Source organism: Eptesicus fuscus, chromosome 15, assembly GCF_027574615.1.
Source record: "Eptesicus fuscus isolate TK198812 chromosome 15, DD_ASM_mEF_20220401, whole genome shotgun sequence".
In the NCBI taxonomy this organism is placed as follows: Eukaryota; Metazoa; Chordata; class Mammalia; order Chiroptera; family Vespertilionidae; genus Eptesicus; species Eptesicus fuscus.
Window position 1 is genome coordinate 63,718,963 of NC_072487.1, and position 13,306 is coordinate 63,732,268.

General features: G+C 49.6%; 1 protein-coding gene across 1 annotated transcript in view; it reads left to right on the top strand.

Annotated features, from left to right (window-relative positions):
* Positions 1–13,306, top strand: part of TTLL11 (tubulin tyrosine ligase like 11) — a 183,152-nt gene that overhangs the window by 156,519 nt on the left and 13,327 nt on the right. Inside the window, exon 8 of the mRNA XM_054727447.1 lies at positions 2,931–3,037. Within this exon, the coding sequence (XP_054583422.1) occupies positions 2,931–3,037 (107 nt within the window). The remainder of the gene's footprint in view (positions 1–2,930; positions 3,038–13,306) is intronic.

The following is a 13,306-nucleotide window of genomic DNA, read 5'->3' on the forward strand; positions in this document are numbered from 1 at the left end:
TACTGGGCCCAGAATACTACCTGCATGTAGTGGACACAAAATAAAGTCTGCATTGAGTGGATGGATGGATGAAAATTAATTCTAAAGTCTTGACCCCCAGAGTCCTTCCCTTTTGGAATGTCTATTGAGAAAGTTATAGCCACAGATACGAATCTAGGAGGACCTGTATCCCAGTGACCCTGTCATTGTCCCAGCTTTATATCCCAAAGATTCCCAGCGTGGGCTCTCTAGAGTCTCCTGATTTCCTGCCTCTCCCGTCCCCCCCTCCCCCTCCCGCCCCCGAGACTTTGTGTCTTGCATCCTGGGTTCTTCCTGGGGCCCATGGCTGGGCCACCTCCCCCACGTCTCCTCAAAGCTCCCAAGTCTACCACTCTATCCTCCAGGGGATGACTTGATGTGGATTCCAGCTGTGTAATTTCGGGCTGCGTCTCAGCTTACCCATCACTGAAATGGGACTAAGAATACCTCCCTCGTAGAGTAGTTGTAAAGATCCAGAGAGCTAATGGGCAGGAAAAGGCCTGGCATGCAGATGGTGCTCCCAAAATTGCCTACAGAATCAAAATCCTTTTAAAGCACTTCCTGCCCACTGCAGCCAGCATGGATTCCTCCCGTCCCCGCAGCAGATGTTGCGATCAACTGTACTTGCCGGCATCACCAGGGAGAACGAGTTTCCTTGGAAAAGGGATAAGTGGAGAATTCTTTTCGGTAAATTACGGCTCCTGCTAAAAGTTCGACACTTCTATTTTCCACCTGTCAGGAAAAAAAATAACTACATACCAGCGGTCAGTTCGGTTTCACTCTTTCTACTCTATTAACCCACAGAGCAAGCAGCGGCACTCCTGTCCTGGGGGGAGCAGGGAGCCCAGCGGACACTGATATGATAATTAGAGAAAACCGTGGCGTTCCTGATGAAGCTTTGGAAGGGAGCCGTGCAGGGTGTTGGAATACCTGGGGAGAGACGAGCCCCGCCCCAGGGAACCCAGTAGAGATAGTCATCGTGGTGACCGGGGACGTGACAAACTCTGCGTCCACTGACATGTTGTTACTGGGGCTCAATAACTGTGCGCTGATGTGCTTTGAAGTCTGCCACGGTGACTGGTGATTGAAATATGGAGCCAGCCCAGGAGGAAGCGGATGTGAATTGATGGCTTGAGAAACATGCACAGGGCTGGCGGGGAAGAAAGGGAGGTGCGGGGAGAAGCCAGAGTGTGTGTTAGCGTATAAGGAGCACCAGCCACGTCCAGGCACCTGCCGGCACACTTCCGGCACCCTTGTTAGGGATGTGTGTGGGTTTGGAGAGGGGCCGCTGAAATGCCCAAATCCTGCTTGCCAATCAACCCCTGGCCTGTCGGGTTCCTAAGAGAGATATTCTCACAAGGGATGATGATAAATGGAAAAGCAAAGAACCCCTTTATCATTACCTGGGGGGCGATGGATGTGGACATGTTTGGAAAGTTGAAAGCAGCATTGAATGTAGTTCGGCCAATGGACAGCTGGCCGAGAGGTCTGGCTTTCAGGACTTTCAGGCAAATCCAGCCAGTGTTGGGACTCTCCTCACAGCACAGGCCAGGCCAGGGGAGCTGAGCCCTGCACCCACATGTTGACTGGCCAGCAGCGTTTCTCCAGACTGGACAGGGCCACTCACCACAAGGTCAGCCGCAGGCAACCTCTCACAGGCCGAGCTGGTTCAAGTTCTGGAGGAGGAGAGGAGAAAGGAAAGAGATGGGGAAGGAACCAAGAGTTATCGTGGACCAAGCAGGTGCCAGGCACCATGCCGGCTCCTCATCCCATCTTCACATCAGCCATGTGGGCGGGTATTATCTTCATTTAGAGAACAACAAATAAAGGCTTGGAGGTTTAAGTAAATCACCCACAGTCGCAGGATTTCTATCTTGGTCTGTCGAATGCCCAAATCGTGCTCTTTTTTTGTGTGCCAGACTGCCTCCCACATTTCCAGACCAAAAAAACACACCAACAAATAAGACACAATTGGGGAGGAGGAGGATTCTAAACACCCTCTGTGACTTGGACAGGGCGCACCATTGCTGACATCAGACTGAAAACCTGGCTCTCTTGGCCTCTCTGCTCCTAAACTAGGGGCCATCTGAAGCTCAGAGCCCTGCCCTCTCCCTCCTCCTGTGTTCCCTGGTGACTCCCCTAAAGTCAGGAATGAGCATCAGGGGTCCCCAGCGATGCTGCCTCAGCCCACACACAAGGGCGTGGGAGCCTTGGCTTACAGTGCTGACTTGGGCCACGTAAAATCTCTGGGTGACAGACAGATGGGTGAAGTGCAGAGGCCTCGAGCCCGTCTGCAGATTTGGCCCCAGGACTCTCCTGGTGAGTGTTTCCTGGCGGGGGCGGGGGGGGTCGCTTCTGCACAGCAGTGACGCCTTCACGGGTGCTGGTGACGCGTTGTTATCATTGGGTCACCTGAGCATGCCTCTGTCTGCTGTGGGGCACTGGCCAGAGAACACGGCACTGCAGGCCCAGCTTTCCTTCCCTCTGCAGAGACCAGCGGAGGGGAAGGGGAAGACACGTGCAGGGTGTGTTTTGGAATGTGGAGTCCCCATTTCCTCTGCAGAGCAGACAGAAACCTACATGGATGTGTAGGGACAGGTGGGCACACTTCATTACAGATGACTGCTCTTTGCAGCCCATTAAAACCCTAATTAGCTAATACAGGAGCCCACATGATCTAACCTCAACTTACATTTCCAGCCTTCTCTCCCACCATTCCCTGCCATGTACCCTTCCTTAGCTCCAGCCCTGGGAAGGGAAGGCCTGACGTATAAGGAGCACCAGCCTCGTCCAGGCACCTGAATATAATTAGAGAAAACCGTGTAGGGACACAGCCCAGGCAGAGGCCTGGACACAAGACAGAACAGGACGGGTTTGGCCCAGCAGTGACATGTCCTTCCCGTCTTTTGCAGGAATTGCAAGCTGAGCAGCAGCAGCTTGTCCATGGCCGCTGTGGACATCCTCTACATCGACATCACAAGGAGATGGAGCTCCATGACCATGGACCAGCGGGATTCAGGTACCTGGCGACTGGCCTCCACCATGTCCCGCGGGAATTCAGTACATTTTCTATTCCTTCTCTTTCGGGGTCAAGGTGGGGGAAGGAGGAAGGTTATTCCAACAGCGTGAGGGATTGTGCTGAATTTGAGTTCAGGGGCACTGTATGCCACAAGGCTGTGCCCACCCAAATTCTAATTCCCCCAGTAGAATCCCTTGTTTTTGCTTAAGGCTTTGGTTCTATTCATACTGGGAATACTCTGTCACCTGTTCATTCATTCTTCCCTCTGCACACACTCGCTGAACACATGCTGGGCCAGGCCCTGGATGGACCAGAGTGAAGAGTGCTCGGTTCTCACCCTGAAACAATGTGCTGTTGAATGGGAGGCAGATGAGAGCACAATACTAGTGCCGTGGGATATGAGCTGTGGGAGGGAAGCACGGAGAGGCTCTCGGGGCTCCCAGGGGGCGCTCCTAATAAGGGACACCCGCAGAAGACGTCCTGGAGAGCCAGGAATGCCATCCGCTGATGCACAGGGTGGGACAGACCGCCTCCGGCAGGGTGCTGCCTGTGAAAGGCTCTGGGAACCCCAAGTGTCTTAGGTGGGCTGGAGCGAGAAGGGAGGGGAGAAGGGGAGGATGTGCGTTTGCAGGGGCTGCTGAGGCCTTGAAGGTCACACGGACATTTCCACTTGAGCCTCCAGGTTACATGGCGTCGAGGCTTCAGTTAGAAGGATCCACCTTTAGGTGGATGAGTTTCTGATCTTTTTCCTTATAAAGGGTGTTTTTCTACAAAGTCATAATAACCATACCTGACATTTGTACCGCTCATCACAAAGTTACAAAGTGCTTTCATGCGTACCCCTCAATAAGTGTCCCCGTGCAGGAGGTATCACCGGGCTCATTTCACAGATGAGTAAACTGCAGCTCAGCTCACCTGGCAGCTCCGGTCCCTTGGCACCGGCTTCCCTCCGAAAGGGACTCGCAGAGGAGGGGCACCTGGGAGCAACTTGCTCCTGTGATTTGGTGGCGAAGACATGCAGTGGGGTTGGGAGATCCAGGTTGGAACTGACTCTGCCTGTTCTAGGATGTAAACTTGAAAAGCCATTTCACCTCCTAATCCCCGTTCTTCTCCTGTAAATGGTGCCAACGATGCCTGCTCTCTAGGTGCTGAGGCCTCCTGTGTCAGGGGCGTGAAAGCCATTAGAGCCCTTGTTGGCAGTTAATCTTGTTAGTAGGCACCCCTTAGGGAGAATCTGGGGTGCGCCGTCTGACAGCACATGCTCCCTGCCAGATCCCGCGCACACGTGTGGTCTGCCCTGGGCCACAGCCTCCTGACACAGGGACCAGCAGGCCCTTCCTGCAGGCTCGGTGCTCAGGCTGCGTTTGCTGATTGGCTTCACAGTTGGTAATGATGCTCCCACCTGCCCATCCATTGTCGGGTGTTTCCAACGTGCCACGCCCTCTGCCGGGCCCTTTACCTGTGCAGCACTGGCTAGAATCCTCCTGGAGACAGGTGTGGTTAGCTCCACTGTACAGAGAGGGAAACTGAGGCTCAGAGGCATGGCTGGTGGGTCAGGCCCTCACTCCACACTGCCACTGCCCCTTCTCGGTTGCTTTGTCCTACTACTTGGTCCTAGAGTAAGATGACCACCAGCTCCCAGCCTTGCTTTAATTCTAAAGCAGACCTCGGGGAATAGCAACACTCGTTGAACCCACAAGGTGAGCGCTCCCGTGCGTCTCCACAGTGGGCGCCCCTCGCAGCTTCCCTGGCAATAGGAGGGTAGGCAGATTAATTACCATCTCGGGGGCCAGAGCACTCATGTGACAGTTGAGCAGACAGCTTTTGCTGACGCCTTCAGAAAGTAAAGAGTGTTTGCTCTGTGAGTTGAATGCGGGGAGTGGTGGCAGGATCCCAGGGAAGGGGCCAGCCGAGGGGGTGGGGTGGCAGTGGAATTATTAAATATTGAAATTGATCAGGAGTTGCCGCAGGAAGCTATTTATCATGTTTTATTGCTTCAAACTAGCATTACCATCTGGCCCGTTGTTAATTCTGAGCAGCTTTTCCTGTTTTGTTTGCCTCTTAAATTGCTCCCTGGACATGGAATCCATGGGGGGTGTCCACAGTTCAGGCATGGAGAGATTTTCTGGGGTCTGCCAGCTTTCTGGGGTCTGCTGACCAAGCTAAGGAGATAAGAAAAAGACTTATTTTTAGCGCATTCTGACAAGAGAGTCCCGGGCTGGGACCCTCCAGGCCTTGCGCCTGCCTCAGCCGAGAGTGTGGAGTAGTGATAGTAATAGCTACAGTGTTGAGATGGTCTTATAGGTGCACACATCATTGCTAACCCTCACACCAGGCCTGTGAGGGGGTGAGCGTATCCCATTTTACAGATGAGGGTCCTGAGGCTCCATGAGCAAAAGCGACTTGTCTAACCCATAGCCAGTGCATGGCCTCTGGCCCAGGACACCATCCCCAATCCAGGGCAACGCCAAGCAGTGCTTCATCCTTTGATTGACTGAGGAGGGGTGGGGCTTGTGAGGCAGGAAGGTGAAAGGTCAACTCTCAGCGCACAAGACCTGTGCAGGAAGGAACTGGAGTGGGAGGTAGTGTGGGAGTCCAGGTGCCTGTCTCCCCTTCCTTCACGCTGGAGCTTGTGCCCCGTTTCCATCGCTCCTGAAAGGAAATGACAGGGTCTGGGGGAGAGGTAGTGCGGGCTGGGCATGAAAGCCAGGAATGAGAGCCCGTCTGTGCGGTGATCTCAGGGTCACTGCCGTCTCTGGCTGGTGCCCAGTCCTTGCCTCCTGAGAAGGCTGGTCCAACGCCCTGATTCCCAAAGAGAAGGAGCTTCTGATGCCTCCATGTTCTTAGGACCATCCAGGAAGCGACTGATGGCAAAGGAAGGCATGGTGGTTGAGTGGTGGTTCTCCTTTTGGCGAGTCAGCAGGAGACCAGGGGTCCTTCCTTCCCCCCATGGTGCTGGGTCCAGGCGTCTCAGTTAAATGCTGGCCAGAGGGGTGGGTGCCATGTTCCAGAGCCGCTGTGGGGCTGACAAGAAAGAAGTCAGAAGAGTGGTAGAACGGGGGTTCTCATTCTCAAAGGGCACACACTCCTTCATTCACAAGCAGGGACTGAACGTGTTAGCGGGTATTGGGTCCTATGGAAATATATCAAGAGAAATCATATTTGCAGATCCCACTGTCAAGAAAAAGAATAGTAATAGAGACCATTTGCTGAACATTTACTATGTGACAAATAAAAAATACTTGTTATGAATGCTTATTATGAGATAAGGGCTCTTATTCCCATTTGGCAGATGAGAAACCTGAGGCTTAATGAGAGGATGCTGGGATTTCAACCAAGAGCAGCCTGCCCATTGCCTTTGCATTATTCCCAGTTCTGTAGCCTCTCAGTGCAGAGGACGCACAGTTGACACATAGGATCAGGCAGGGCCAGAGCACAAACAAAGGAAAGCAGCAGAGGAAAGATGCTGTGAGGGTTAAGAGCGAGAACACGTATAAAGCACTTGGCATGATGTGTGACCCAGAAAAGGCACTCACTATGTGTCCTGTATCCCTGAGGGCCTAGCACATGGCCCAGAGCACGCAAGAGGATCTCGCTCGGTGCCCAGTGAATGTCTGATGAGCAGACAAATGTCAAAATAAAAAATGCCCGCATCCCCGAAGCAGGGAGATGTGAGTGTGAGAACCAGGGCTTGGAGTAGCAGTGATCTGCTTGACAGGGTCTCCCTTTCTTGTCCTCACTGTCCAGCCGAAAACGCCAGCCAGTTTGGATAAGATCGTCACCCAGTACCCACACCAGCTGTGTCCAAGTGCTCATGCCCCGTCCCCTTTATACAAGGTAGCCCAGACCTTCCTACTGCCCTGATGAGACTTCGGTGCCCACGCAGGGGGTTAACCTGATTCCTGAACCTTTATGAACCTACCCTTGAAATGGAGAAGAAAAGGGGTTTGTAAAAAGAGCAGTGAGGGGGGAAGAACTAGTAAGAAAAAGCGTGCACGTTCTAAAATCTAAATCTCAGACCATCCTTTTGAATAGGCTTGTTTTCTATTAATTTTTGTTTCATTGGGCCAGGTGCACAGGATTGGATTAATCCTAATCCTTGGTTCATGAGATACTTCCATCCTGGTCCATGCATAGCCTACTTTTATTTAGTTAACTTACTTTTAATAATGGCATAAGCATTCCCTAACTCACCACCCAAAACAAGAGCTAAGACCTGACAGTAACCCACATATAACAGGTGGCTCTTCACGACACCAGCCCATTCCCCGCCGCTCCCACCCAAGGGACCCTCCCCTGCATCCGGTGCTCATGGTCCCTCGGCAGGCTGCCTTCCTGCCTGTAAGACTGTCAGTGACTGTTCAGGAGTTGATGGAATTTAGTAATACGCAACCTCACATTCCCCAACAGGCCAGTGTAATTGTCATTTTAAAAAATTAAAGATTTCAACTTCCAATTTTAGCATTTCTAGCAAAACACAGGAATCCAACTGAGGGCATTATCAGCACAACTGGGGTGTGGGAGCCTCTGGTTGCACAGCATCAAATGAAGAAATGAGTCTGTCAGTGAAGTTGAAGTTACTTCATGTAAATTGTGCTCACGAGCTGCTCCTCATCATTGAGACTCTGCTCTCAACTCTTCCCAGAGTGGCCTCTCACTTCTCTGTTGAGAGACGAGGACAGCATTCAGATCGGGCAATGAAAGGAGGGGTCGGCGGTGTTCTGGTTGAGAGACAAACATCTCACTTGCAAAGGGGACATGTGAGCCCAGCACCTGGGCATCTGACACAGGACCAATGTCTTGGGGCTTCTGCCCCCTAACAACTGTGTTCACTTTGTAGCCAGATGTTTTGCTGTTTTAAGATACAAGCTAAAGGTCCCTCCAAGTAACCAAGGGAACAAGATTGCAAAGCAAGAAAAAGTAGACTGGAGAGTCCCCCCACCACCACCACCCATGTGAACATGAGTGAGGGACACCTGTATGCATGCACAGCACACATGAGCACATATACACATCCCTTGTTCACGGAGAGAAATCTAAGAGTGAAATGGCTTAATGTCTGATAGACGCTTTGACCGAATAAGAAATATTTCCTCCACTGCTTAAAGAACGCCTGAGCTCCGTGCCCTCCCTCCTGGGGCTGCCTCGGTTTGACTGGCAATATAACCAAAGCCCGGGGCTCTGGGAGCCGCCATGCCTGCCTTCGAACCTGGGCTCCATGACTTGCTCCCTATGTAGCCTCTGCAAGTTGTGTACCTTCCTCTGAGCCTTGCTCGCCCTCTGTGAAGTGGAGCTGATCATGAAATCATTGACATGGATGAAGCGAGACAAGGCGCGGGAAGCACTCAGAGCAGGGTCTGCCGCAGGGAACGCTCAGTAAGCGGGGGCTGCTACTGTTGTTATCCTGTTACTCTCACTGCACCCCTCTGAGGAAATGCATCCTGGACACTTACTCATGCCAGGCGCCTGCAGGTGTTGGGAGCAAACAGGAAGAAGTGCCTGCCTTGAGATGCTCACAGCCTGGGAGAGGGATGGAACAGGTGGCAACAGACATCCCTTGGTGCCCGACAGAGTGCTGGGCCCGCCTCACCTCTCTCTCCAAGACTGCCCTCCCGCCTTGGCCTGGACTGTTGCTGTAACAGCCTAGTGCCAGGCTGCCCCTTTGACCTACTGTGTGTGGCTGAGGACAGGAACCCCTGGGTCCAGCTCAGGCAAGTGGGGGCGGTGGGGACTGAGAGGGCCGGGAAGGCTGGTATATGCAGCAGGACACGCAGCGAGGAGGCCTCAGGGCTGCAGGCCTGAACAGCCAGGACCAGTCTCTCTTTGGTCCTGCCGTGGTCTCGGAAGACCAGTCTTTACCATTCCTCCGTATGTCCGCTCTCACACTGGTGGGCACTTGCTGACTGCCCTGGGATGACCGTGTTGGCCACCAGCCCTCTTCTACATCACCTCTCAATTCAGAGCCGACCACCAGCTGCCTGCAGTCACTGGTCTCATGACTCCAGCTCAGTGAGTGGGGGCCTGGCAGACTGGACCCCTTCCCACTCACGGGCCATCAGTAGCCCCACACACGCTTGCTCCCGCCAGGTGGCCGGCCACCTTGGAGGTCCTCCACTGCAGGCACTCGGCTGTGCAGGAAACCCCGCCCCTTGCACACACTGTCGCCTCCAGGAGCCTTCCTCAGCCCTCCAGCTGGGCTGGTCCCCCTTCCCATGGCTCCAACAGCATCCAGCCCTGCTCCTTGACCACACAGATCACGGTGCTAATTCAACACTGAAATGAGAGTGTGGTACCTGCCCCTTAAGCTGGACTAACCTCCATGAATAAGAACGATTGCCCCCTCAGGCCTGGCGCTCTGCCTGGCACAGTGGGTGTGCAGCAAACCCAAGTCCAGTGGAGGAGGCATTAGACCCCGACAATGAGCTGATCCTGTGGGTGCCTGAGTCGTGTTACTGTTTCTCCCCAAATTTCCTCAGTGGACTTCAGATCACCTGCCTCCTATATTTTCATTAGCTGGAATGAGCCCCACTGAAATGTATTTGGTTAACTAGGTACTGAAATATTTGAAAGTATTTTTACTTGGAATGTTTAGCACAGCCTCGCTTATGCACATACATGGACGCCCCCCTCCCTCTGAAATTCGGGGACCATGGATAAACTAGGCAGGTTGCACGCAGCGCCTCACACGAAGTGTCTGGCACAAGTGACATTCTTCAGCCTTGAAATCATCTTGGAGTCAGATGGGCCTCTCTGGATGTGCGCCCTACACGCTTACCAAATAGTCAGTGTCAGAATTATTTTAATAAAAGCAAGTGAGCCAAGAGAAACGCCAGCTCCCTCTCCCTCGCACAGACACTTCTCAGCCGTTAGCGGCAGGCCGCGCTTTCTGTAATTCCGCTTTCCCTTAGTGAGGACCTCCAGGAGCCCAGTGTTCACACCACAGCCCCTTCGACAGGCCAGCGCCTGCTCTTCATCATCCTCTCCTCACCTCCCGGATGCAGGGACCAGGAGCCCCGCCCACTGTCTGGTCTCAGGACCCTAAAAAGAGAAGAAGAAAACAGGAATGGTTTTTTATGCAGCAGTCCCCTTTTCTCAGACTTGCTGCTTACCCTTTCCAGATCTTGCGGAATAGCGGCGGCAGTATGGAGTGTTGTGGGAAAAGCATGAGCAACAGAGGCAGACAGGCTGTTCAATACCCCGCATCTCCCTCTGGGAGCCCCAAGAGGGGGCACTTCAGCTCTAGCAGCTGCAGTTTCTCTTAAAGTAGAACGGGTGACATCCACCTTGCCTTGCTGTAAGGATTTAGTAAGTAAGGAAGTAAACGGGAGCTCTTTTTCTCTTTGTTTTAACCACCATAGTTGTTCCTGGCATGTGCGTATGGTTTACAGATTACAAAACAGTTTTCCAGTCCATTTGCTCATACTCCCGTGGGCTCAGTCTTACCCGCAGGACTCCATTTAGGGAGGAGGAAACCAAGGCTCAGAGGGGTAAAGAGGTGCTTGGGGGCAGAGCTGGCACTGGGTCCTGAGATCCGTCCTATGCTGTCTGCGAAGTGACAATAGTCACAAGCTCCTGACAGTGGAAGGACCATGTCAATCCAAAAATGTCCCCAGGCCCAAGAGCCCAATTCGGTGATTGGGGCATCCCTAAGCGTTGGGCAGAGCTCTGTTTGGTGTCTCTGAACCATAGTCCATGGGATGGATGCACTACAGTTTTTTAATCCATTCACCTACTGAAGGACATCTTGGTTGCTTCTGATTTTTGGCGATTATGAAAAAAGCTACTATAAACATCTCATTTGCAGGATTTGGGTGAACATAAATTTTAAACAAATGCGGGCAAATACCTAGAAACATGATTGCTGGATTGTATGTTAAAACTATGGTTAGCTTTTTAAGAAATTGCCAGTCTTCAAAGTGGCCTTATCATTTCATATTCCCACAGGAATCATTGCGAGTTCCTGTTGCTTCACATCCTGTCAGCACATGGTATTATCAGGTTTTTTGATTTGGCCAATCTAACAAGTGTGTATAGTGTGTTATAGATATTCTCTATCAAGTGGAGGAGTTCCCCCATTCCTAGTTTGCTGAGAGGTATTTTTGTTGTTTGGTTGGTTGGTTCCTGCTTTAAAATCATGATTGGGTGTTGAATTTTGTCAAACGCTTTTCTTGCATCCATCAATGTGGTCCTATGATTTTTCTTCTTCAGCCTGTTGTTGTGAAAGATTACATCATTTGACTTTTGAATGTTCAGGCAGCCTTGCATGCCTAGAACAAACCCCCCTGCTTATGGTGTAGAATTATTATTATTTTTTTATATATTTTATTGATTTATTACAGTGAGGAAGAGAGAGGGATAGAAAGCTAGAAACATCGATGAGAGAGAAACATCGACCAGCTGCCTCCTGCACGCCCCCTACTGGGGATGTGCCCGCAACCAAGGTACATGCCCCTGACCGGAATCGAACCCGGGACCCTTCAGTCCGCAGGCCGACGCTCTATCCACTGAGCCAAACCAGCCTCGGCATGGTGTAGAATTATTTTTATACATTGTTTGGTTCAATTTGCTAACATTTTGTTGAGGATTTTGGCTTTGTGTTTATAAGAGATATTGATCTATAGTTTTCCTTTCTGGAAATGCCATTATTTGGTTCTGATATTAGCGTATGCTGGCCTTATGAAATGAATTAGAATGTGTTCCCCTCTGCTTCTGTACTCTGGAAGAGATTGCAGAGAATTTGTACTGTTTCTTTCTTAAATATTGGGTAGAATTTATCAGTGAAGCCATCAGGGCTTAGTGCTTTCTTTTTTGGAAAGTTATTAATTGTTCATTCAATTTCTTTAATGGATACATAAGCCTATTCAGATTATCTGTTTCTCCTTGTGTGAGTTTTAGTAAATTGTATCTCTCAAAAAATTGGACCATTTAATCTTAAGTTACCAAATTTGTGGGCATAGAGTTATTCATAATATTCCTTTATTATCTTTTTAATGTTCACGGGATCAGGAGTGATTATCTCTTTTATTTCTGATGTTAGTAATTTTAAATTACTAATTAATAGTCTAGTAAATCTTCTTTTTTTATTTCTTGGGTTGCCTGACTAATTAGTCCTTAACACATTAATTATTGATCTTTTCAGAGACCCACCTTTTCTGTTAATTCATTTTCTCTATTGAGTTCCTGTTTTTAACGTCATTGATTTATACTCTAATTTTTATTATTTCTTTTCTTCTGCCTACTTTGGATTTAATTTGCTCTTCTTTTTCTAGTTTCCTAAGGTGGAAGTTCAGATGATTGATTTTAGATATTTTATCTTGTCTAATATATGCATTCAATGCTATAAATTTCCCTCTAAGCACTGCTTTCACTGCATCCCACAAAATTCAGTAAGTTCTATTTTTATATTTATTTAGTTCAAAATATTTTAAGATTTATCTTGAGACTTATTTTTGACCCATATGTTGTTTAGACATATACTACTTAATCTCCAAATACTTTGGGACTTTCCCGTTCACTTTCTGTTGTTGAGCTCTAGTTTAATTGCATTGTGGTAGGAGAACAAACTGAGATTTTTATTCTATTAAATTTGTTAAGGTGTGTTTTATGGCCCAGAATGTAGTGTCTTGTGAATGTTCCATATGTATTCTGCTCTAGTTGGATGAAGTGTTTTAGAAATGTCAATTAGATCCAGTTGATTGATGGTGCCATTCATTTCAGCTATCTCCTTACCGATTTTCTGCCTGCTGGATCTGTCAATTACTGATGGAGGGGTGTTGAAATCTCTAACTATGAGAGTGGATTTGTCTATTTTCTGTGCAGTTCTATCAATTTTATATGTATTTTGACCCTCGATTATTATGTAATGCCCATCTTTATCCCAGATAATTTTCCTTGTTTTGCAGTCTGCTTTATCTGAAATGAAAAAGTGACTCCAACTTGCTTTTTGGCTGATGTTAGCATGATCTGTCTTTCTCCATCTCTTTACTTTTTAATCTATGTCTGTGTTTAAGGTAGGTTTCTTATAAGCAACATGTAGTTGAGTTTTGTTTTGTTTTTGTGTTTTTTTTTTTAATATATTTTATTGATTTTCTACAGAGAGGAAGGGAGAGGGATAGAGAGTTAGAAACATCAATGAGAGAGAAACATCGATCAGCTGCCTCCTGCACACCCCCTACTGGTGTGTGCTTTTGATTCTTCCTTAGTGTTTTAATCTCTTACCGCAACCAAGGTACATGCCCTTGACCGGAATCAAACCTGGGACCTTTCAGT